At 40.5% G+C, this 25,333-nt stretch overlaps 3 protein-coding genes and 5 non-coding genes across 10 annotated transcripts in view; 3 read left to right on the top strand and 5 right to left on the bottom strand.

Annotated features, from left to right (window-relative positions):
- Window positions 1-823: 823 nt before the first annotated feature.
- On the top strand, window positions 824-13,342 carry coq8b (coenzyme Q8B). 3 transcript variants are annotated; one of them, XM_088300887.1, is made up of 16 exons: window positions 824-959; window positions 2,081-2,262; window positions 3,295-3,430; window positions 4,999-5,201; window positions 5,872-5,938; window positions 6,005-6,076; window positions 7,415-7,534; window positions 7,630-7,715; window positions 8,701-8,841; window positions 8,909-8,990; window positions 9,923-10,016; window positions 10,517-10,658; window positions 10,866-10,973; window positions 11,052-11,117; window positions 12,102-12,188; window positions 12,575-13,342. In XM_088300887.1, coding segments are annotated over exons 1-16 (1,893 nt in total). In that variant the 5' UTR covers window positions 824-958; the 3' UTR covers window positions 12,881-13,342. The 3 variants fall into 3 exon arrangements, with proteins under 3 accessions (XP_088157013.1, XP_088157012.1, XP_088157014.1); XM_088300886.1 differs by having other exon boundaries at window positions 3,289-3,430; XM_088300888.1 differs by lacking the exon at window positions 6,005-6,076 and having other exon boundaries at window positions 3,289-3,430.
- Window positions 13,343-16,427: 3,085 nt separating this feature from the next.
- LOC148333786 (U6 spliceosomal RNA) lies at window positions 16,428-16,533 on the bottom strand. The gene has a single exon (XR_015844401.1). It is a non-coding gene; the product is annotated as a U6 spliceosomal RNA (small nuclear RNA).
- A 928-nt stretch (window positions 16,534-17,461) lies between these two features.
- Window positions 17,462-17,567, bottom strand: LOC148333785 (U6 spliceosomal RNA). Its single transcript, XR_015844408.1, has one exon. It is a non-coding gene; the product is annotated as a U6 spliceosomal RNA (small nuclear RNA).
- Window positions 17,568-19,653: 2,086 nt separating this feature from the next.
- LOC148333784 (U6 spliceosomal RNA) lies at window positions 19,654-19,759 on the bottom strand. The gene has a single exon (XR_015844400.1). It is a non-coding gene; the product is annotated as a U6 spliceosomal RNA (small nuclear RNA).
- Window positions 19,760-20,514: 755 nt separating this feature from the next.
- Window positions 20,515-23,469, top strand: LOC148333782 (general transcription factor II-I repeat domain-containing protein 2B-like). The gene is made up of 2 exons (XM_088299867.1): window positions 20,515-20,525; window positions 21,594-23,469. The coding sequence occupies exons 1-2, from the start codon at window positions 20,515-20,517 to the stop codon at window positions 23,110-23,112; spliced, it is 1,530 nt and encodes a 509-aa protein (XP_088155993.1). The 3' UTR covers window positions 23,113-23,469.
- Window positions 20,689-20,794, bottom strand: LOC148333783 (U6 spliceosomal RNA). Its single transcript, XR_015844407.1, has one exon. It is a non-coding gene; the product is annotated as a U6 spliceosomal RNA (small nuclear RNA).
- numbl (NUMB like endocytic adaptor protein) overlaps window positions 21,873-25,333 on the top strand; it is a 66,329-nt gene continuing 62,868 nt past the window's right edge. The window contains exon 1 of the mRNA XM_088300273.1: window positions 21,873-21,990. The gene's annotated coding sequence lies outside the window, so the exon portion shown is untranslated. The remainder of the gene's footprint in view (window positions 21,991-25,333) is intronic.
- LOC148333781 (U6 spliceosomal RNA) lies at window positions 25,061-25,166 on the bottom strand. Its single transcript, XR_015844406.1, has one exon. It is a non-coding gene; the product is annotated as a U6 spliceosomal RNA (small nuclear RNA).

The raw sequence follows: 25,333 nt of genomic DNA, 5'->3' as shown, positions 1-25,333 counted from the left end.
TTAACAACTGAATGTGAAAAGTAGTGAACATGTGTGAAAATTCGTTTTCGAGCAGTTAGTGTACATTTATTGCTAAGTCAATACACATTTATTAAACTAAAGAGACTTTGGCCGATACAGAATTATTACGAAATAGTTGCAATTTTAAATGCCATAAAAATGTATGTCTGAGTAAGGTAAATTAGAAAGTTCATTTGAATCCTACCTGAGGACCAGTTGACCATCCAAGGTTGTTCATTTGTCCTCCACTCGTGAAGATGATACAATGTACGACAACCAGGATTTGAGACGCCTAAGGGCTATATGAACTTATGTGTCTTATGTAATTATTCAACAAGAGCAACACATAGAATAGTTGATTTAAAATCTATCTATCTATCTGTCTTTCTGTCTGCCTGCCTGCCTGCCTGCCTATTTATCTATCTGCAATACTTATTAGTTGGGACTTTTTACAGATTTTATAGGCCTATGTACAACAGATAACGTACGCATATATCTCTATATATATTACAATGCTTACTTCTTGTAACATAGTGTATGATATATTTCGTTGCAATTTCGTAAATGTGTCCAAAAGACGTCAACACTAACATCCTTTCTTGACCAACCCACCTCTCAACAGTGCACGTGCAAAGTTGGCGTCCGCTAAAACCGCAACGTCCCCTCGATTCCAATTGGCCCTTGTTTCATTTTAGCCCCGCCTTATAAAGTATTCTATTGGACAGACTCTTTGGGTAGACGCCCGTCGTCGACAATTCCTTTCTTTTATTGGCCCCAATAATTACGCCCTTTATTTGCTATTCTTATTCTTGGGAGATTTGATTGGATCGCTATGACGTTGGTCAATACTGCACTTCCGGGATTCCGTGACGTTGGGAAGAATATTTTTCCTTGACTGTACACCACGACCTTAAGGGTCGATTGCTATACATAAGGTGAACTGTAACCCTTCTGATAGAGTAAGTACCACCATTTTGTGAATATTGCTTTCGTTATTACGCTTTGAGGGATAGTTGTGTTTGTGTCACTTTCGCTCCTACCGGGCGAGACAATATTGCATGGTTAGCATAAGAAGGACAGATGGTCATTGCTTTATACCGCTCAAGGGTTTTATTTGCCTACGCATGTATTGTATTCACCACTTTACTTTCAGTACTGCTTACTATACTAGGTTGGCCATGCGGACACGTGACGTGATTAGCATGAAAACATTGACTGTTTAAAACCTGGGGTCTCAACCTCTGGTCCTCGAGGGCCACTTTCCTGCATGATTTCCATCTATACACCTGATTCAAATGATCGGGATCCTTATCAGTCATCTGTAGATCTGATTATTTGAATCAGGTGTTGTAGCGTAGTGAGGTGGAAAACATGCAGGAAAGCGGCACTCGGGTCCGGAATTTGAGACCCCCTTCCGGTTCCACCTTCCAACAGAATGACAAACAGATGCGGGTATGTGACAACACAAAATGTTTTTTTGTCCCAGCAAGACCAATATCACGAAAAAGAGGATGGTATAAAAGAACAAAACGGTGTTCAAATTCTGTCAATATATTAAGAATTAAGGAAGTAATGACATTTTAAAGGCTTCACAAAGTGGGTAAAACGTTCTTGTTTCTCATTCAATACAAAGTGATGGCCGGTGATTAGTTATTAAGAAAAAGAATGAAACTTTTTCTGCATGTCCCTAAATACCTAAAAATTACATGCACTAGGTCCATATTAATCTGTCAGCTCGCTTTTAGCAATTTTAGGTTTAAAAATGTGTTATCCTGTCGTACATGCAATTAACACCAAAATACTGTATGAAAATCATTAAATTGAAAACCAGGCGCCAGAGGAGATTCCACTGTCATTAATATCTAAAAATAGACACATAAAACACATTTCTAACAAGGCAGTGCACATTTTTCTGAGAGGAGTGCAAAACAGTGCTGCACGACGTGATTACACGAAAATAGCATCACAAAAAAATGGCGGCAACGAGTCAGTTGGCGCATAGCAAAGCGTTTTATGCACTGACAAATAGCTTTTCCTCTGCCATTTTCATGCTCTTCCCCACCTCTCTGTCCACATACAGTGATGATGTCAGAAGTCCTGCAGGTACTACGCGGGGCAAATAAAGTGGGATGTGCCATGCTCACCACCCAGGGGGAACAGCTCAGATTAATGGCCTGCAACTCCTCACTGGGAGCAGGAGTTAAAGTTGCACAGGAAGTGGCGGAAGGCCTTCTGAGCACCTTCATGGGTGGCAGCAATGCGGTAAGAATTCTTTTACTGTGTTTCACTCTTGCAAATGTTTTTTTTTTTTTTTTTTTTCCAAAGGGATGTCAACCCAAAAATGATCTTTACAAGTATATTTTCTATGCTGGCCCACTAATCTAAACGTGGCATTCTGATTAATATTGCGTTGTGGAATTTGAGTTGAGCAGTAAAATCCACCCGTTTATGTCCATCTCAAGGGTGGGCCAATTTGCCACTTGCTGTCAACTGAAAAGGGACAAAATGGACGCCCTCTCAGATGGCTAAAATCAGGTGCATTTTGCTGCTTAACAGATAATCCACATATGCAATATTATTCAAAATGCCATGTTTAAACTGGTGAAGATGCATAGCACGTTTTATTGCGAATATTTTTTGGGGTTTGACTTTCCCTTTAAGGACTATATTTGCAAACATTTAAATATAAAATAAATAGAATAAATAAAAACTTAATTTAGTGGCTTGGTAATGAAGTGCTGACTCACGGTGGGGAAATGCAATCCATGCTGTCTTTGTGGGGGCTCGCATGCGACATGCAGACTCCTCGTCATCACTGAAACAAAATCTGCCCTCGCCACTCTATGGGCACCAGTTGCTGACTGGATGACACAGGGGAGACCCCCAAAAATAAAATTTCAGAAATATTATTAATAATAATAATGTCAATGATGATTCTGATGATGATAATAATAATAAAAATAGGGCCGTTCAACCGTTCTGTAATTCTTTATAATTGGGATATTTTGATGAAAGCATGTTGCAAATGTTTTACTAAGACACCTGGGAATTGTTTTAAGAAATACAAATGTTAAAAAAAAATACATGTTTCCTTTAAGAAATTCAGTTTACTTTGTGATGGTTTTCTACATTACTCACAATGCATCCATCACTTTGGATTTGTGAAGTTTGTAATGACCTCTATTCACAAAAATGTAAAAAATTTGGTAACAACGACTGGCGCAAATTATGTGGCTGGATTGTAGATGTTTCAGTTTTGTAGTTTAATTACCTTTCCAATCTCATCAGCAACAGTCGGTCAAGGAGGATGTCTTTCCTGACATGGAGGGCTGGGAAAATGTGGAACCTGATGAAGCTACCAAATGGGCTGTGGGCTCTGAGTTTCCTCCTGATGTTAATGACAAAACAAAAACAGACGGCAGTGCTACAGGTACTGTCTGGACTGTTTGGTTATCATCCTAGTAGGATTTTAGGAAAATCGTCTCATTGCCGTGGAAAGAAAATAAGACGTGTTGATACTGTAACTCTTTCACCCTTACTGTTCATGTACCGTCAACACCAGCGGCAGGCAAATCATTTTGCAAAACGGCCACGTGAAAAACTGGAATACTTGCCAAGGTTCAAGCCAAAATGCTAGCCTCAACTTTGAGCTTGTACTTACTTGGTAGAAAAGCATTTAGACATGTTTTGACAAATTGCTGCATGTGTAGATATGGTGTGTGTTGTTAAGGCAGTCCTTCTCAAGTATTGAGCAGGCAGCCCTTGAGGGGGCACGGTGAAGTTATTCTGTTTTTGTAAGTTGATCTACATTTCTTTCTTTTGTATTTCCAGTTTCCATGTATATTATTAAGGATACGTGTTATGCAGCCGTATGTTTATAACAATTTCATAGAACTTTTTGATTTATAGTCACGGCAGAGAGTTGGGGGTGCACAAAAATGTTTTCTTCTTCTTTGCGTAATCCAAAATAATTTGAGAAGCACTGTGTTAAGGAAATACACATCCATCCATCCATTATCTGTACCGCCTCTCCTCACAAGTGTCGCGGGGGCGCTGAAGCCTATCCCATCTGTCTTCGGGCAGTAGGCGGGGGACACCCTGAAATGGTTGCCAGCCAATCGCAGGCCACACAAAAACGAACAATTATAATTTTTCTCTTCAGCGCCTTGTAATCAGACGCATATTAATCTATCTATCCACTTATATTTATTTCATAAGAGTCCTCACACACTGTGTGATACTTCCAAATCCTACTAGGACCCGACCATCACAAATAATGACAGCTGACCACTCACATTGGGCGATTTTAGCAGAAGGACTCCTAGCGATGTGAACTGTACAAACCTGTATGGCATTCTGAGGCTCCTCTTTATACGATATGTGTTACCTGATCCATTTTTTTAAATCCATAAAAATATTTAATTCAAGGAAGGGAGCTGTTCATAAGCTACACATTGCTTCAGAGGAGTCCCATTTCACGAAACATGCTTGATTGATTGTAAATTGTATTTATATTATTTATGAATTACCTTTGTAAACTTGAAGGCAGATTGCTACAGAAAGTGGAAAAAAATTGGGATATTTTGAAAGGCGATACGTGCTCCCATTCAATTGAATCTAACCAAAAAGGTGTGTACACTTCTCACATGTTTTTTTTTTTTTTCTTTTACAAAGGATTTGCCATTTCATCCTCTGGCACATATAAAGTGATAAATTTAATTAAGTATTAGTGTAAAAAACAACGTGTACCATATATACTGTATTTCTATCACTTAGCAGGGCAAGTTGGGTAGCTATGTCTCGCCCACTTTTAAACTGGGAAATTATTTTTCGCCTGTGTGCAAACATCTGTGCATTTTCATCGACTGTAATTTGCAACATTGCCACATTGTGCAACTGTGATTCAACATTTCATGTGTATCTCAGTTGACTCAGCTGTTTTAGACGCCAGTACTTACATTGATGCACTCTGTGATGCACATCTTCTCCGTATCATAGGAGTACATTCTGGTCCAGGAGCGGCTTCAGCAGGTCCTGGTTGGCCAGGTCAGGACCCACGCTTCCTCCACACGTTTGCCTCGAGGAGATACTTCCACTCGACCAGATGTATCCATGATGCGGTGGTGACCAGACTCACACCAGAAGATATCAAGAAGGCCAGGGAGGCCAAGCAGGCCTCGGTTAAACCTACTCGACAAAGGGTGCGTCGAGTTACTCATGACCTACAACACTCTTAATTAAATAGGTTATTGTTTAATTGTACTTTTTAATTTAATTGGCTACTGTCATTGGGTGGCACGGTGCAGAGGTGCAGGGTTCAATTCCGACTCCGGCCTTCCTCTGTGGAGTTTGCCTGCATGGGTTTTCTGCGGGTACTCTGGTTTCCTCCCACATTCCAAAGACATTCATGGTACGTTGATTGAACACTCTAAATTGTCCCTCGGTATGAGTGTGAGCGTGGATGGTTGTTTGTCTTTGTGTGCCCTGTGATTGGCTGGCAACCAGTTCAGGGTGCCCGAAGACAGCTGGGATAGGCTCTAGCACCCCCGCGACCCTCGTGAGGATAAGCAGCTTAGGTAATGTATGGATGGTTGGTTATTGTTCTACAGAACATCCGCATAAAATAAATTCCATCATTATATATATATATAGACTTTTGGCGTTGTGCAAGTGCTGCAGATGCATATATTGTTTACTTCTTCACAAATACCATCATAACGTATAATTGGGTTGACTGCTGTTGTATTTTTGGTCACCATTCTAAATAATATAAATGTGTTTGAGTAGAGATCGTATAATTAACATGCAGTACAATGTGCCTGTAACAAGAAATGTCATGTTTACAATATATTGTGGTTTGTCTTTCTTTAGCTTAATGACCGTGCGAGAGAGAGGAAGGTGCCTGCAACAAGAATCAGCAGGCTTGTTAATTTCGGAGGTATGCAAGCATTTGTACTTTGAAAATCTGGCAAGCCACTCATCATCAAACATGTCTCTGCCACAGGACTGGCAGTCGGTCTGGGGATCGGTGCCCTTGCGGAAGTAGCAAAGCAGTCACTGGGAGGCAAACAAAAAGGTCATTTCCCTCTCTCCTAACATTCTCTGGAAGTGGCTTTTAGGCTGGCAGAGAGGTGAAATGCTTAGAGACTAGCGTTTAGAATGCTATACTGCTTAAATAATCAATACGAAATCTGCCAGGAATCCTTAAATACGGTACATTGATTGTAGAGTTGTGCAGCGACTATTGTGAATCTCGAAATTAATTGCGTGAGGCTATATAGTTGTCTTAAAGTTTTTCTCTGTGTGTTTGGCTCATTTTGTGGAACAGAAATGACATTCTCAAAATAGCATGGACAAATCCCCAAACCAACCTGCAATCGTTCACACCAGAATGTCGTTTATCATTGATTTAATCACATTGCAAACGTCTTATCACTCGTCTCCGTGCACCTTTGCAAAATGTTTATGTTTGAGTTACCTATAGTTAGCGCAATGAGCCTACCTTTAGCACATTTTCCAAATAAATCGATTTTGCTGAACTTCTCAGTCAAATGGCTGTCCTCTGCAAATCATCTCACCAGAATTACTTCATTTTGTAAGTCACCAAATGCACAATAGTCAATTCCATTTTCAAAATGAGTCAATAACATAATACCATGAGGACCATACATGAATTCCTTGAAACATTTGATGGATTAATGGCAATTATTGAGAGTCAGGTGAATTCATCAATCATGTATGGTCAGGAGAATGAGGATGCTGGCGTCGGTTTGGTGTGTAGGGGCCTTTACTCTTGTGATATACATTCAATTTGGGCTTTGAACCCATGCTCCCACATCTCAGGTTTTCGAGTGCACAGCGCTGACCAGTGAACGTCTTCTAAATTAGATTGTGGATGTGAGACTGATCAGGTGCGCAGGCTGTAGCATACAATCGTTTGGGACAGACTGAGTATCGAGAGATGTATCGAACCGGCCTCATGCCAGAGATTCCCAACCCTATTGGAGACGGATTTAATCTTCTAAACCTTCTAAAGCAAGTGTGGGCAAACTACGGCCCGGGGGCCACATGCAGCCCGTTAAATGTTTTAATCTGGCCCGTCAAACTGAATAAATAAATTAAATGAATAAACCTTGTTAATGTTTTATTTTCTAAATACTGTAGTTTTTCAAAGACATATATATTGTCGTAATGTTTTTGTCCACTTTCATTTAAAATTAAATTTACTTTTTTTCTCCGATGGAGTGAGGTTACCAAAACACACATTCATCTGCTCCTGGTCCAGCCCCTCTGTCAAATTTTAAAACCCATCGTGGCCCGCCAATCAAAATGTTTGCCCACCCATGTTCTAAAGTGTGCCAAATGTTTCGTCGTCTTAATTTTCACAGGTACTTACGTCTCACTCTTCTTGTAGATATGAATGCCTTGTTAGACTCCCCCCTCCTGTCAGAAGCCAATGCGGAGAGAATTGTCAACACACTCTGCAAAGTACGTGGTGCTGCACTTAAGATAGGACAGATGCTAAGCATACAAGGTACATGCCCTCTTGTAATCAGTGGATAGTGGTGCTTCATACTGGTGAGTTTTCAAATATTTATTTGACAGGATTTGTATTTTTCCCCTCCCCAGACAATTCCTTCATCAACCCCCAGCTTCAAAAGATCTTTGAGAGGGTACGGCAGAGTGCCGACTTCATGCCAACCTGGCAAATGAACGTAAGCAGGAATGTTGCAAAATTTTCAACTGTAGTTAAAATCTTTCTTGCACAGGAAGACAGTGGATCTAAAAGTATTCACAGCGCTTCACTTTTTCCACACAATGTATTATGTTACAGCAACCTTATTCCAAAATGGAAGAAATTAATTTTTCTCTGAATTCTAGATGTACCCCCTCATAATTGCAACATGAAATGATAATGTACTAATGTAGTTATTTTTTTACAAACCTATTAAAAATAAAAAGTAAGAAATCACCCATATATACGATGACCAGAGAAGTTGGTCTCATGGTCTGAGATTCCTTTAGGCGCCTTTGAACAAACTCCAGGCAAGCTGTCATGCGCCTTTTACTTCGTTACTATACAAGCTTGCATGGATAGAATGGTCATGCCTACTCACTACTCTGCAGACATGACCAATCGACTCATGCTTAAGCCAACTGTTTCCTTGTGGAATAAAAACATAGTTGAAATGTGCATAGGCACAACATAATGTAGCTTGCGTTTTTTCATTCAATAACCAAATCACTCATCTTCAGCTTTAGAAAAGGACTGAAATATTACTTAAGTAACATTTCCCACCGCATGGAGTAGTTGCTTGTGTTTATCTTAATTGGCAACGTAGGTGTGTTCAAAAGCATTCATAATAGACACTAGTGGACACTGGAGAAGCTTGATCACATTGCTGGTGTTTCCTTATGGAAAAAAGTATGAGAAACGTAGACAGTCAAACGTCTGTCAGCAGTTTTCACTCCCTCATCAATCTATTCAACAATAAATCAAAAATTAATATACACGAGCAATTTTTTTTTCTTCAAATTTTCCTGCGCTCGCTAAAATCGAAAGCAGTGACAACTGTGAGTGGGTAAAGGTGCAACAGGCTCAGGCACACGCGCTTGAATGTAAATTTGTCAAAGGCTTTGAATAGGTATGTACTGTCCATGTGATTTCTTAGATGTTTTCCTCGTGCACCAAACTTCTAGAATGTTTTAGAGAAAGAGCTGGGTCCGGGTTGGAAAGAGAAGTTGTCATCCTTTGAGGACAAACCCTTTGCTGCAGCTTCCATTGGACAGGTCCATCACGGGGTTTTAAAAGATGGCAGAGAAATCGCAATGAAGATCCAGGTAGGTTTTAAATGTAAATTTCTCATCTAACTTTTTGTTGATCTTCTTTTTTGTTTTTGTTTCTCAGTACCCTGGAGTAGCAGAGAGTATCCATAGTGACATAAACAACCTCATGTCAGTACTGAAATTGAGTGTGGTTCTACCCGAAGGTAACACCTGTTTCTCCAGTTTTAAATGCATTTGAATTTTTTTTTTTTTTGTTGCCGGGTCAGTTCCTCGGCCATTTGGTATATTATATAACAGCTTAATGTTGTGGACTGCATAATATCTATAGTGGTCAATAGCAGGGATGCTTTGGTCACACATTTGCACCAGAGACTGCGTCTAAATCGGTTGATTTCTTTTAGTACTGTATTTGCCAATATTGAGTCCTGATCTGTATCTCACCTGTCCATTAAGAAGAAAAAAACTAGAGCTCATCCAAATTGTCTGAACTCCCTTCATTATTATTTCAATGACGGCATCCCAACGTGATTCATTTTTACTTGATAATAATCTTGTGCAGCAGTCTTTCAAATTGCGTAAATCCCACCCAGAAAAAATTTGTTGAAAATATGTTGATTGGACGTCACTTGTGTCTGACCAAAAACACGTTTGAATTTGGTTGAAAAGTGAAAGTTGAAAATACGTTATTTTCACGTCCGTGAAAAGACATCTTAAAGACATTCTTTTACAGTCTAAATTTGGTCAAAACGTGCGAGGTGAGCTGCTCAACTGAAATGAAAATACATGATTGAATTTCTGATCACATGATCGAATTGGGACAACTCTAGTCTATAGTCAAGCATTTGTACTTTACACAATGGTGGTGCTATTGTTGCTTCTCTTTTTCCCGGACCTCACGTTACATTCTTCAGGAATCAAGAGTAATTTTAGGGCAGGTGTTCATTTTTAAAAACACAGGAACGTGGATACTTTTGTTGAATCCATCGCACATTGCTTGCTCTTAACATGGAAAACTTTCATTGAGTTTTATAGTTTAAGATACCGAAACTATACTGTTGCATTTTATTTGAAAACAATCGTGACACATTTTCTTTGCTTTAGAATCTTAGTTTTGCATGTATTTATTTTTTTCCAGGTCTCTTTGCCGACAGCAGCTTGGAGGTTCTTCAGAGAGAACTAGCGTGGGAGTGCGACTATGAAAGGGAAGCTGAGTGTGCCAAGAAATTTAGGTAAGTTTTTGTTTTGCATTATACATTTGTTTCCATTGAAGTCCAGTTATGAGCTCCTAAAATATGACGATATTGAGTGAAAGCCAAAGTTGAATACAATGGGCATTTAATTTATCTGTTTTATTTACTGCTTGAGGTAACAGCATAAGAATCTATGAAGATATGCTGAACCTCCAGTTGCTGCAGATGCTACTTAATCTTTAGGTGAATGAGGAGATAATGGCTAAATGTTAAAGCAAGGGTGTATTCATTAAACTTTGGTGCAGATCCGAGTTAAGGTCCAGACTATGGACTACTGAATTATCGCTTGCCCATGCATAGCAGTGTAGCATCAGATTCAGAAGACCGCAAAAGCTTCCATTTTGTGGCAGTCAGCACCCATCTTGCAATGTACAATTTTACATACACCAGAATCAAGACTCAGTTTAGGATTGCGGTATACTGAGGGGGATTCTAGTTCTTTTTGTCATAATGAGGACAATTGTATCTATGGCGTTCAGTTCGTTGCTGGAGGGCGACGCCTTTTTCCAGGTTCCTGAGGTGATCGATGAACTGTCAACACGGCGAGTATTGGCGATGGAGCTGGTTCAGGGGGTTCCTCTAGACTGCTGTGTGGACTTGGACCAGGAGACCAGGAACCAGGTCTAACTTAATTCAAGCCGTTTTAGATAAAAGGGGTCGATATCTGAGCAGAGACATTTTTTTCTTCTTGGTCTTTGTTCCAAATCTGTCGCAAAAAACTTTTATTTTAGATTCATGTAAAATGAGAGACAGCATCAGACGATAAAGTAACACTACTCATATGTTATTAATTATCGAACACCCCGTGTGTCACACCAAACTTTTCAGATCTGCTTCAACATCCTCCAGTTGTGTCTCAGGGAGCTTTTTGAGTTCAGGTTCATGCAGACGGACCCAAACTGGGCCAACTTTTTTTACAATTCAGAAACCAACAAGGTAAGAAGGACTGGCATATTAGACAATTAAATGATGATTTGTATGAGTCAGTCAACACATGCAAATCAATTTCTTCAGGTAGTTCTGTTGGATTTTGGAGCATGCAGAAGTTACCCGGAATCATTTACAAACGACTACATTGAGGTAAGATTAATCTAAAACAGGGATGGGCAACTTAAATGATAGAGGGGGCCACAATTTTTTTTATCAGCACTACCAGTAGACCATAAGACCAGGCACTTCTTAACCAGACATATGGCAAAATTGTCATTTTTAATGTGGGCAACGTAAAATCACATTTATAGACGTGTTTTATTTAAGTGAACCAATGTACATCAAGAATCTTAAAGTAGTTGCCGGTCAAATTGACTTGTTTTTAATATCGAAGGCAAAAAATAGATAAAACTCATTTTAAAATTGTAATCTTTTTAATATTAAAAATGTTGTATTAACTTATTAGACTTTTTTATGATTAAACATTACAAGTCACAGACCCCTGAAAAACCCTATTAACCGTATTCTGTTTTGGAGGACACGACGACACAGACTGTTAACTCTTCTTCACACTGTTTGTGTACCTTTTTTAAAATTGCCCACTCTTCACATCCCAGCATGCTTTGCGCCATCCAATACTGAACTTTTCTCCGTAGTGAGGACATTAATCATTTTGTTTAGTTTAAATGTTTAACAGTAATTTGTTTAATGTATGTCTTAATGGTTGGGTTATATTTGTGTTGCACATTGCAAACGTGAATCCATGAGTGTGACTTGTGTGCAATACAGCAAAGCTCCCAGCTAGTACAATTAAACTCCAAGCTACCGTATTTTCACAACCATAAGGTGCACCGTATTAAAGGGTCCAATCTCAGTTGCGGGTGCTATTTCTGTGTTTATCACATACATAGGGTGCAACGTATTACTGGGCGCAGGTATGTCAAGACATACCCGCGCACTAAAAAATACGTTGGTGTGTATGCTAGTGTATGTTCTGAAAAAGGCTGTGTTTATCACGTGTCATTGGCAGTCCCACAAGCTTCCAGTTGCCCATCCGTGATCTAACATATATAATTGAAATTAATTTGATTTAGGTTTGAAATTGTGTGTCTTTTGTGTGAAAATCATAAACAGGTAGTGCATGCAGCTTCTGTAGGTGACCGAGAAACTGTTCTCTCTAAATCCAAAGACCTGAAGTTCCTGACAGGTTTCGAGACCAAGGTAAGATTAAATAGTTTCTGCTCTTCTAATCTGTTCTTTTTCATCTGGTATAGACTCTACCTGTCTCTATTTTTACGACATACCATCATATCTCATTGCCCATCCAATTCTGTATCTGTTGTGGACATTTTTTGCGAATGATCCTCATTATGTATTTATTTATCCATTTGGCCTGACCTCATAAATGTCCTAAAGGTTAAATGGACAGGAATTCCCATTATATATGCACTATGCCTAAAAAAAGGGCTTCTCAGAAGAGTAGAACCTCAATTTAATTATCTTTCTGGTGGCTCAAGTCTTTTATTGGGCATCATAGGTTTAATTGAGTTTGACGTGGTGCATTTCAGGATGCACGCAGAGTTCATTATATACATGTTTGCCACCAGACCTTCAAAGATGCTCATGTGGAGGCTGTGATGATTCTTGGGGAAGCTTTTGCATCATCGGAGCCCTTTGACTTTGGCACCCAGAGCACCACCCAACGTATCCAGAGCCTCGTCCCTATCATGCTGCGACACCGCCTCACTCCTCCACCAGAGGAGACCTACTCCCTCCATCGCAAGATGGCCGGCTCCTTCCTCATCTGCTCCAAACTGAAAGCACGCATACCATGCAAGGACATGTTTCTGGATGTGTACAACGCCTACAACCAGAGGAGGCAGGCTGAGCATGAAGCACGGGCCCGTGCATAGAACACTCCCTAAAGACTGGCAGCCAAGAAGACTTGGATACTATGATGGAGGATTACAAATGTCTCTATGTTGTTGTTCTCTTCAGAGTACTGTGATCAATTTCTCCCCTAGTCTCAAATAGCTGCTGATTGACCTCTGTGTGGTGGTATAATATTAATGTCATTTGAGGGCTCTCAACAGAGCTCTAATGACTGTATATGCCAGCAGGTGGGGGGAACCCTCGATAGGCCAAGGAAGAAAAAACAGGGAGCCACAACGCCCTTTGACATATAAAAGTGATTTATTGTTTTTACCCATGTGTTCATGAAATTAGAGTATGTTGATGAAACCAGTGAACTGCTACAGGAAACATGACATTTTATTATTGTTATTAAGTAACAAAAAGATGATCTGGTCAGGCTCTGAAAAAAAAAAAAAGATTCTTGGTTGAAGCCTACTTTCAAATAAAATATAGTCAATGTCTATTTGAGTTTGCCTCATATTTATGAAATAATTATCCACTAGTAGTGACCCCAAAATACCGTCAGTTTTCCATCATTTTATCATGTGAGGCGCTTGCAGTCAACTGAATATGAGGCCTATCTCACTTAGCAATGTAAAATATACTTTAAACATCCATCCCTCCATTATCTATACCGCTTCTCCTCACAAGGGTCGCTGGGGGTGCTGGAGCCTATCCCAGCTTTCTTCGGGCAGTAGGCGTGGTACACCCTGAACTGGTTGCCAGCCAATTGCAGGGCACACAGAGACAAACAACCATCCACGCTCACACTCATACCTAGGGACAATTTAGAGTGTTCAATCAACCTGCCATGCGTGTTTTTGGAATGTGGGAGAAAACGGGAGTACCCGGAGGAAACCCACGCAGGCACGGGGAGAACATGTAAACTCCACACAGGAAGGCCGGAGCCGGAATCAAACCCACGACCTCTGCACTGTGAGGCCACCGTGCTGTCCTACTTTATACATGTATTTACAAAATAATAGCTAACTAGAGCTGCAAGTAGCTATAAAGGGGCCTTGCAGCCCTGGCAATGTTGGGGTACTGGCACATTGGAATTGCAATTTTTTTTCCGACCAGGACCAAAAGGGTCAACCAGGAACTCTTACCGGGAACACCTCAACTGTGCACCTCTCCATCTTATTTAAAAATAATCATTAACATTTTTTTTTCGTTATCCCGCAACCAGACAAGTGCTGGGGTACACTTGGCCACCTCAGGTATCCAACCAAAGTACTTACAATAAAATCTGATGTGGCGTTACAAAATAAAAGGGATTGCATTTAGAATAATTTGCTCTTAAATATTAAAAATACAACATTACAGGCCCATTTTATCTAATAGTGAACTCAGACCTTTTCTGGGGGCATGTAGTATGATTTCCAGCTGTTCTGGATGGATATTTGCGACAGTTTCAATTGAAGAAATTGTGAACTGTCCATTATCTGCTTGTTACCTTCCTTGATCAGGCTTGCGTCAGTCTTATTGGCTCTGAACTGTGGGAAGGGCGAACTGACGGCTGTCTATGTGCGGGACAAATGCAATGAGGCGTCAACTCATTCAGCAAACAGGGTTCTTTTATTATTATCTCTCGCTAACACCACACACTGAATTTTCCATTGTAAATTGTTTTTGTGGGCACCATACAGGATGTGGTGGCTCAAACTGGCTTGCAGCCACCGCCTGACTGGTGGCGGAATGTGTGATGGGTGCTAAGTATGAGTGCCTGGTACTTTATCTGCACAGAGTACCTGGAGTGCACCAATGCAAAAAAAAAAAAAGAAAAGTTATCTGCTTGGGAGGCAAGAGTAAGGAATTAATAACACATCTCCAGCGAGGTGCTTTTTCCAACAGTCCGCACTTACAAGTATTGGAGTTGAGTCACCGAGGAAATTAGAAGTATTTAGTAAATGAACCTAAAAAGACAAACTTACTCCAATGTGTGTTTGTTTTTTTGTACTCAAGAAGAAAAGTGTCCGCAAAGTCAACACAAAAAAGCTGGAGCCAGAATCAAACCCACTATCTCTGCACTGTGAGGCCATTATGTTAACCAGTCAGACACTGTGCCATCCCAGTAGCGATACAATAATGTACAAAACGTTCAATACCATGCTGAGCTTTTTTATTGGAGGTTTTTTTTTTTTCAATCTTGCACTCATGTGTGTCAGGAACAGTTACTGGAATGGTTTATGCACTTTTCAATCGTGACGTTTTTTAAAAATACATATTTTAGGGTTAATACTTAATCATTTTTGAGCATCGCAATACGCATTGGATCGCCACCCAAGCATCGGGATCCGTATTTGTTTGTAATTGAATGAGACTCCTGGCAAACAAATAAATAAATAAATAAATTGTTCAACAATTAAGAATGAAGATTTGGATTTTCAGTGATTTCTTAACCCCTTGCATTTAGGGAAACTATGCAAAATAAAAAAAAGAAAACAATTGAAAAAAATAATAGAGAAAAGGGAATAAAGATTATTCAGCAAGTCAATCGATAAATCCAGCTTCCCGTAACAGAATAGAAGGCTTGTTAGGACGTCCAACATATTGTGAAGTCAATTTAAAAAAAAAACTCGAGAAAGAGGCAACGTGTGAGGCATCTTCACCGAGCTTTCCAGTTTGAAGTACGATTCGACTCTGCCACATACAATATGGCGGCGAGAACGCCGTACGATGTAGTGTACAATGCGAAATCTAATCCATCTAGGCTGTGAAGATGAGTATTCCCCAAATCGTTCACCAGAGGGTAGGATAGTTAAATTATTTTCAGACGATATCCGGAGATTTGTTTTTTTTCCTTTTCTTTTTTTGCAGAATTTTTCAGTATCCTTTCCCAAGATTAATACCAAGTAACTGTGATCACAGTGATAAAGCGGCTCGGATAATGTAGTTGTAACGCAAACGTGCTGCAAAAGGCCGCTGCGTACTGCTGAGGTCTGCGTTGTGTTGACGCGGGTGCGATGTCGTGCGGAAAGAAACACCACGGGCTTCGTGGCTGAGACGGTTGTGCTTTAATCTTCTTTCAAAATCAATGACAGTCTCTCGTCCTAATTATACATCATAAAACACTTGCTTACACAGGAACTCAAATCACAGTAAAGACGGATCTGATGATCTCCCCTGCGTCCCCCGACCACGGTAAGGAGAGTCGAATGGTAGGTACGTTCGTTCACCTTTTCAAACACAAAGACAATACTGCCACAAGACGGTTGACGACGCAGATACAGAAAACACTACTGGATCCCAACATGGACAAAAAGTGGAGAAATGTTTAAATTACTTTAAGAGCAACATGGTACAACTGCTGTAACACTTCAAATTTCCCCACTGTGGGACTAATAAAGGACATCTTTATCTTTATCTTATCTTTACAAGGGTGACACCGTGTGGCAGTCTTGAGCCACTACAGACTAAATAAATAAATTGGCTATTTGACGTACCAGAGGCTGCCTTTGCTAATATATACATTTATTCCTCTGCAGAGTTGTTTTTTGTTTGTTTCAGGTCATTTTTATTTTAACATTTAAAGAAAAAAAATGATAAAATGAGGAACGCTTCACGAATTTGCGTGTCATCCTTGCGCAGGGGCCATGCTAATCTTCTCTGTATCGTTCCAATTTTAGTATATGCGAAGCCGAAGCTACGCAGTAGGTTACAGGACCGGTCCAGTTTATAAGGAGTACTCCAGACAACCTATTTTACAGCTACGGTGTCAAACCGACCCACACAGACACCAATATGGCTGCCAATATCCACATAACATTGTCTATGGAAGCTACTTCAGCAATGTGTTTGTGATTCTAATGTCATTTTCAATAGAAATTCACAGAAAACTAACTTGCAAACACAGGAAACGCCAGCAGAGCCATACACAGCAATCTGACTGGCTGCCTGAAAGATTATGCAAATATATTTGTGGTCAGACGAGTGCCATGAGTGCAGAGAAAAGGGCGGCGCCTCCTTGCTTCCCCCATCCCAGTCCGAGAATGTGAGAATGCAGACAGGAAGGGGGAAGGTGCGTGTAGAGGTTTCCCAGGGTTCCATTGCCTTGTGAGTATTTGCTCCAATCAAAAGTCCAACATCTGCATCTATAGCTGGCAGATCAACTTTTTTCAGATGAGGCCACTTTTCCAAATCTGTCTGCCTTGGGATGCTGACTTTTGAAACTGGAATGCCTTTGTGTGTGTGCATGTCAGGTAAATCAATGTACACATTTTCTTTTACACTGCTAACTTCCAGGCCTGAAACACTGTAACTTGGCTCAACCCTTTTCTGGCCCATCGTGCAGAGAAGGAATCTGGTCTTCTTTCCTTCTACACCAAGTTGTTGATACAGAAAACACTACTGGATCCCAACATGAACAAAAAGTGGAGAAATGTTTAAATTACTTTAATAGCAACATGGTACAAGGGTGACACCGTGTGGCATTCTTGAGCCACTAGAGACGAAATAAATAAATTGGCTAATTGACGTACCAGAGGCTGCCTTTGCTAATATATACATTTTTTCCTCTGCAGAGTGGTTTTTTGTTTGTTTCAGGTCATTTTTATTTTAACATTTAAAGAAAAAGATGATAAAATGAGGAACGCTTCACGAATTTGCGTGTCATCCTTGCGCAGGGGCCATGCTAATCTTCTCTGTATCGTTCCAATTTTAGTATATGCGAAGCCGAAGCTACGCAGTAGGTCACAGGACCGGTCCAGTTTATAAGGAGTACTCCAGACAACTTATTTTACAGCTACGGTGTCAAACCGACCCACACAGACACCAATATGGCTGCCAATATCCACATAACATTGTCTATGGAAGCTACTTCAGCAATGTGTTTGTAATTCTTATGTCATTTTCAAGAGGAATTCACAGAAAACTAACTTGCAAACACAGGAAACGCCAGCAGAGCCATACACAGCAATCTGACTGGCTGCCTGGAAGATTATGCAAATATATTTGTGGTCAGACGAGTGCCATTGGTGCAGAGAAAAGGGCGGTGCCTCCTTGCTTCCCCCATCCCAGTCCGAGAATGTGAGAATGCAGACAGGAAGGGGGAAGGTGCGTGTAGACTCTACACCGCTTTTATTCTGAAATTGTTTTTTTTAATTCCCGCACAATGTGCGTCGCACATAATGACGTAATGCGTATATCAAGACATGCGCGCGATTGAATCACAAGAAGACGACTTTCGCCCTCAAAAATGTCCGCTCAGGCTAAAAAAAGAAAGGTAGATGCCGAATGTAGAATTTGCAACAAAAATTGGACAGCGAAGTATTTATTTACTGAAGTTAGAGGTAAAGCTGTGTGTTTAGTTTGCGGGGAGCAGATCGCCGTGTTGAAGGACTGCAATTTGAGTCGGCATTACCAGACGAAACATGCAGAGAAATATAAAAACCTAACAGTTACTGGAATGGTTTATGCACTTTTCAATCGTGACGTTTTTTAAAAATACATATTTTAGGGTTAATACTTAATCATTTTTGAGCATCGCAATACGCATTGGATCGCCACCCAAGCATCGGGATCCGTATTTGTTTGTAATTGAATGAGACTCCTGGCAAACAAATAAATAAATAAATAAATTGTTCAACAATTAAGAATGAAGATTTGGATTTTCAGTGATTTCTTAACCCCTTGCATTTAGGGAAACTATGCAAAATAAAAAAAAGAAAACAATTGAAAAAAATAATAGAGAAAAGGGAATAAAGATTATTCAGCAAGTCAATCGATAAATCCAGCTTCCCGTAACAGAATAGAAGGCTTGTTAGGACGTCCAACATATTGTGAAGTCAATTTAAAAAAAAAAACTCGAGAAAGAGGCAACGTGTGAGGCATCTTCACCGAGCTTTCCAGTTTGAAGTACGATTCGACTCTGCCACATACAATATGGCGGCGAGAACGCCGTACGATGTAGTGTACAATGCGAAATCTAATCCATCTAGGCTGTGAAGATGAGTATTCCCCAAATCGTTCACCAGAGGGTAGGATAGTTAAATTATTTTCAGACGATATCCGGAGATTTGTTTTTTTTCCTTTTCTTTTTTTGCAGAATTTTTCAGTATCCTTTCCCAAGATTAATACCAAGTAACTGTGATCACAGTGATAAAGCGGCTCGGATAATGTAGTTGTAACGCAAACGTGCTGCAAAAGGCCGCTGCGTACTGCTGAGGTCTGCGTTGTGTTGACGCGGGTGCGATGTCGTGCGGAAAGAAACACCACGGGCTTCGTGGCTGAGACGGTTGTGCTTTAATCTTCTTTCAAAATCAATGACAGTCTCTCGTCCTAATTATACATCATAAAACACTTGCTTACACAGGAACTCAAATCACAGTAAAGACGGATCTGATGATCTCCCCTGCGTCCCCCGACCACGGTAAGGAGAGTCGAATGGTAGGTACGTTCGTTCACCTTTTCAAACACAAAGACAATACTGCCACAAGACGGTTGACGACGCAGATACAGAAAACACTACTGGATCCCAACATGGACAAAAAGTGGAGAAATGTTTAAATTACTTTAAGAGCAACATGGTACAACTGCTGTAACACTTCAAATTTCCCCACTGTGGGACTAATAAAGGACATCTTTATCTTTATCTTATCTTTACAAGGGTGACACCGTGTGGCAGTCTTGAGCCACTACAGACTAAATAAATAAATTGGCTATTTGACGTACCAGAGGCTGCCTTTGCTAATATATACATTTATTCCTCTGCAGAGTTGTTTTTTGTTTGTTTCAGGTCATTTTTATTTAAACATTTAAAGAAAAAAAATGATAAAATGAGGAACGCTTCACGAATTTGCGTGTCATCCTTGCGCAGGGGCCATGCTAATCTTCTCTGTATCGTTCCAATTTTAGTATATGCGAAGCCGAAGCTACGCAGTAGGTTACAGGACCGGTCCAGTTTATAAGGAGTACTCCAGACAACCTATTTTACAGCTACGGTGTAAAAACCGACCCACACAGACACCAATATGGCTGCCAATATCCACATAACATTGTCTATGGAAGCTACTTCAGCAATGTGTTTGTGATTCTAATGTCATTTTCAATAGAAATTCACAGAAAACTAACTTGCAAACACAGGAAACGCCAGCAGAGCCATACACAGCAATCTGACTGGCTGCCTGAAAGATTATGCAAATATATTTGTGGTCAGACGAGTGCCATGAGTGCAGAGAAAAGGGCGGCGCCTCCTTGCTTCCCCCATCCCAGTCCGAGAATGTGAGAATGCAGACAGGAAGGGGGAAGGTGCGTGTAGAGGTTTCTCAGGGTTCCATTGCCTTGTGAGTATTTGCTCCAATCAAAAGTCCAACATCTGCATCTATAGCTGGCAGATCAACTTTTTTCAGATGAGGCCACTTTTCCAAATCTGTCTGCCTTGGGATGCTGACTTTTGAAACTGGAATGCCTTTGTGTGTGTGCATGTCAGGTAAATCAATGTACACATTTTCTTTTACACTGCTAACTTCCAGGCCTGAAACACTGTAACTTGGCTCAACCCTTTTCTGGCCCATCGTGCAGAGAAGGAATCTGGTCTTCTTTCCTTCTACACCAAGTTGTTGATACAGAAAACACTACTGGATCCCAACATGAACAAAAAGTGGAGAAATGTTTAAATTACTTTAATAGCAACATGGTACAAGGGTGACACCGTGTGGCATTCTTGAGCCACTAGAGACGAAATAAATAAATTGGCTAATTGACGTACCAGAGGCTGCCTTTGCTAATATATACATTTTTTCCTCTGCAGAGTGGTTTTTTGTTTGTTTCAGGTCATTTTTATTTTAACATTTAAAGAAAAAGATGATAAAATGAGGAACGCTTCACGAATTTGCGTGTCATCCTTGCGCAGGGGCCATGCTAATCTTCTCTGTATCGTTCCAATTTTAGTATATGCGAAGCCGAAGCTACGCAGTAGGTCACAGGACCGGTCCAGTATATAAGGAGTACTCCAGACAACTTATTTTACAGCTACGGTGTCAAACCGACCCACACAGACACCAATATGGCTGCCAATATCCACATAACATTGTCTATGGAAGCTACTTCAGCAATGTGTTTGTAATTCTTATGTCATTTTCAAGAGGAATTCACAGAAAACTAACTTGCAAACACAGGAAACGCCAGCAGAGCCATACACAGCAATCTGACTGGCTGCCTGGAAGATTATGCAAATATAATTGTGGTCAGACGAGTGCCATTGGTGCAGAGAAAAGGGCGGTGCCTCCTTGCTTCCCCCATCCCAGTCCGAGAATGTGAGAATGCAGACAGGAAGGGGGAAGGTGCGTGTAGACTCTACACTGCTTTTATTCTGAAATTGTTTTTTTTAATTCCCGCACAATGTGCGTCGCACATAATGACGTAATGCGTATATCAAGACATGCGCGCGATTGAATCACAAGAAGACGACTTTCGCCCTCAAAAATGTCCGCTCAGGCTAAAAAAAGAAAGGTAGATGCCGAATGTAGAATATGCAACAAAAATTGGACAGCGAAGTATTTATTTACTGAAGTTAGAGGTAAAGCTGTGTGTTTAGTTTGCGGGGAGCAGATCGCCGTGTTGAAGGACTGCAATTTGAGTCGGCATTACCAGACGAAACATGCAGAGAAATATAAAAACCTAACTGGTGCTGAAAGAGCGCAGACATCGGAAGCTTTGCTAGCTAAGCTGCAAACGCAGCAAGGCTTTTTTTACCGGGCTTCATGCATCCAGGGATGCAGCAACCAAGACCAGCTTTGTGATATCCCACAAAATAGCCAAAAACAGCAAGCCATTCTCAGAGGGGGAGTTCGTGAAAGAGTGCTTGGTAGACTCGGCAGCACTAATATGCCCTGAAAAAAAAGCGGCATTTGAGCAAGTCCTGCTGTCCAGGCGAACCGTGGCGAGAAGGGTCGAGGACATTGCGGGGAATCTGGAGCTACAGCTGCAACGTGAAGTGCCAAGTTTTGATTTTTTCTCCTTGGCTCTGGACGAGAGTTGTGATGTCCGCGACACAGCCCAGCTACTCGTATTTGTCCGCGGGATAACGCCGGACTTCAGGATTACGGAGGAGCTGGCAGCAATGCGGTCGTTAAAAGGGACGACGACAGAGAGCGATCTCTTCACTGAGGTAAATGCTTGTATGGACACGTTGGGACTGAAATGGGACAGACTGGCAGGTGCCACCACGGACGGTTGTCCAAATCTTACCGGGAAAAATGTCGGACTTTTAAAACGCATGCAGGATGAAGTGACTGAAATGGACCCTGATCAGAAATTAGTATTTTTACATTATATTTTACACCAACACGTGTTGTGCAAATCAGTGCTAAAAATTAACCATGTTATCGATGTTGTTACTAAAATAGTTAACTTCATCAGGGCCCGGGCACTGAATCACAGACAGTTTGTCACACTTCTGGAGGAGCATGAGAGTGAGCACAGTGACATTGGCTACCAGACTTCTGTGAGATGGCTCAGCCTGGGCAAAGTGTTAAAAAGAGTCTGGGATCTGAAAGCAGAAATCCAGGAGTTTTGTGAGACAAAAGGCAAGGCCATCCCAGAGTTTGCAGATGAGGTCTGGATGGCAGATTTCGCATTTGCTGTTGATGTGACTGCACTGATGAATGAACTGAACACCAAGCTGCAAGGCAAGGGCCTTTTTGTACATGAAATGCACAGCTTGGTGAAGGCTTTCATGAGAAAGATACAGTTTCTTTCAAGACAACTGGAGAGCAACACTCTCACTCACATGCAAACCCTGAAAGAAGTCACACCATCAGCTGATAACCTCTGCAGGTACTCATCCATGTTAGGAGCATTGCATGGTGAGTTTGCAAGGCGATTTGAGGATCTAAGAACAATGGAGGATGAAATGCACATGATTTCCTCTCCCTTTACCTTCAGTGTGGATGATGCACCCAGTGATGTTCAGCTGGAACTTGTTGACCTGCAGTCTGATGGAGTACTGGCAGAGCACTTTAAGTCAGGATCTCTGCTGGATTTCTACTCTTCTCTCAAGGAGGAGAACTTTCCAAACATTAGGAGACATGCTCAGAAGATGTTTGTTCTCTTTGGCTCTACCTACATTTGTGAACAAACATTTTCAATTGTGAAGTTTACAAAATCCAGGTACAGATCCTCTCTCACTGATGATCATCTGTCAGCTGTGCTTCGCATCTCCACTTCAGACATTCAGCCTGACTTTGATGCACTTGTTAAAGCCCAGCAGAGATTAGATTTCTCTCACTGAACAAGAAAAATGAACATTGAAACACCAAATGAGGCAGTTAGACCACAAATGTAGGCATGTGACTGTAAGGCACCAGATAACAATGAACTGGGACACTTTTTCTCAAAATCACAGTTCAGTGACAGTCAATATGTTGTATCTTGCTTAATGTTTGGTGCAAAAAGACAATATTGTGATGTCTTTAAAATGCGCAGAACCTTTACACAACTATCCAACAGTATATGGAACTCAAAATGTGTTTTGAAGTGAATGTGACAGAATATGATTACTAATATGAGTCACAAATAGTAAAAAATGTTAATATTTTGTCTACCATTGTGTTGAGAAATTTTGAATGAATAAATTTTTGTAAGGCAACCTCATTTTTTCAATTTATTTGGTATTTAGTTTCATTGCTTAACTTTAATATATACTCTTGCCAGCTTGTCAAAACAGTGCTATTTACTGCTTTTTAAAAAAGAAATACAATTAATATTATGCAGAATTGAGTTCAGCCTTTTGGCCCGGCCCTCCACAATAGTTTATGTTTCTTATGTGGCCCCATGGAAAAAATAATTAGATTATTATAATAAATAGATTCTACGCAGTGAACGATTTCCCAGGGTTCCATTGCCTTGTGAGTATTTGCTCCAATCAAAAGTCCAACATCTGCATCTATAGCTGGCAGATCAACTTTTTTCAGATGAGGCCACTTTTCCAAATCTGTCTGCCTTGGGATGCTGACTTTTGAAACTGGAATGTCTTTGTGTGTGTGCGTGTCAGGTAAATCAATGTACACATTTTCTTTTACACTGCTAACTTCCAGGCCTGAAACAATGTAACTTGGCTCAACCCTTTTCTGGCCCATCGTGCAGAGAAGGAATCTGGTCTTCTTTCCTTCTACACCAAGTTGTTGATACAGAAAACACTACTGGATCCCAACATGAACAAAAAGTGGAGAAATGTTTAAATTACTCTAATAGCAACATGGTACAAGGGTGACACCGTGTGGCAGTCTTGAGCCACTACAGACGAAATAAATAAATTGGCTATTTGACGGACCAGAGACTGTCTTTGCTAATATAAACATTTATTCCTCTGCAGAGTGGTTTTTTGTTTGTTTCAGGTCATTTTTATTTTTACATTTAAAGAAAAATATGATAAAATTGTTTTTGCTATTTTTTTTTATACCAAATAACTGTGATTACAGAGATAAAGCGGCTCAGATAATGTATTTGTAACGCAAACGTGCTGCAAAAGGCCTCTGCGTACAGCTGAGGTCTGCGTTGTGTTGTCGCAGGTGCGATGTGGTGCGGAAGAAACACCACGGGCTGCGTGGTTGTGGCTGAGACGGTTGTGCTTTAATCTCCTTTTCAAAATCAATGACAGTCTCTCGTCCTAATTATGCAACATAAAGCACTTGCTTACTCAGGAACTCAACTCACAGCAAAGACGACGGTCAGGAGAGTCGAAGCAGGAACGGACAACACTCACACGTCACACAAGCTTGTCACAATACTCGCAACACCCAAATAATATTTTCAATCTCATTCGCTCAAAGGAAATAAGCACATCAACACGCATTTAAAAAAAATAATATTATTTCAATAAAAAAACAGGTGGCTTATTAAACTACTAGTACAGAATGTAGACGAATGGCAGGTACGTTTGTTCACCTTTTCAAAGACAAAAACAATACTGCCACAATATGGTTGACTACGCAGATACAGAAAACACTACTGGGTCCCAACATCGACAAAAAGTGGAGAAATGTTTAAATTACTTTAATAGCAACATGGTACCACGGTGACACCATGTGGTAGTCTTGAGCCACTACAGACTAAATAAATAAATTGGCTATTTGACGTACCAGAGGCTGCCTTTGCTAATATATACATTTATTCCTCTGCAGAGTTGTTTTTTGTTTGTTTCAGGTCATTTTTATTTTAACATTTAAAGAAAAAGATGATAAAATGAGGAACGCTTCACGAATTTGCGTGTCATCCTTGCGCAGGGGCCATGCTAATCTTCTCTGTATCGTTCCAATTTTAGTATATGCGAAGCCGAAGCTACGCAGTAGGTCACAGGACCGGTCCAGTTTATAAGGAGTACTCCAGACAACTTATTTTACAGCTACGGTGTCAAACCGACCCACACAGACACCAATATGGCTGCCAATATCCACATAACATTGTCTATGGAAGCTACTTCAGCAATGTGTTTGTAATTCTTATGTCATTTT

This window comes from Idiotropiscis lumnitzeri, chromosome 7 (genome assembly GCF_059441095.1).
Source record: "Idiotropiscis lumnitzeri isolate Australia: NSW breed Sydney's pygmy pipehorse chromosome 7, RoL_Ilum_1.0, whole genome shotgun sequence".
NCBI classification, from domain to species: Eukaryota; Metazoa; Chordata; class Actinopteri; order Syngnathiformes; family Syngnathidae; genus Idiotropiscis; species Idiotropiscis lumnitzeri.
Note: the sequence above shows the minus strand (reverse complement) of the source record. Positions and strands in the feature narration are given on the sequence as shown.

Coding starts and splice junctions, on each gene's coding strand:
- coq8b (XM_088300886.1), top strand. Junction 5,939..6,004: donor CAGGCTTGTTAATTTCGGAG/GTATGCAAGCAT, acceptor TCTCTGCCACAG/GACTGGCAGTCGGTCTGGGG. Junction 10,974..11,051: donor ACAATTCAGAAACCAACAAG/GTAAGAAGGACT, acceptor CAATTTCTTCAG/GTAGTTCTGTTGGATTTTGG.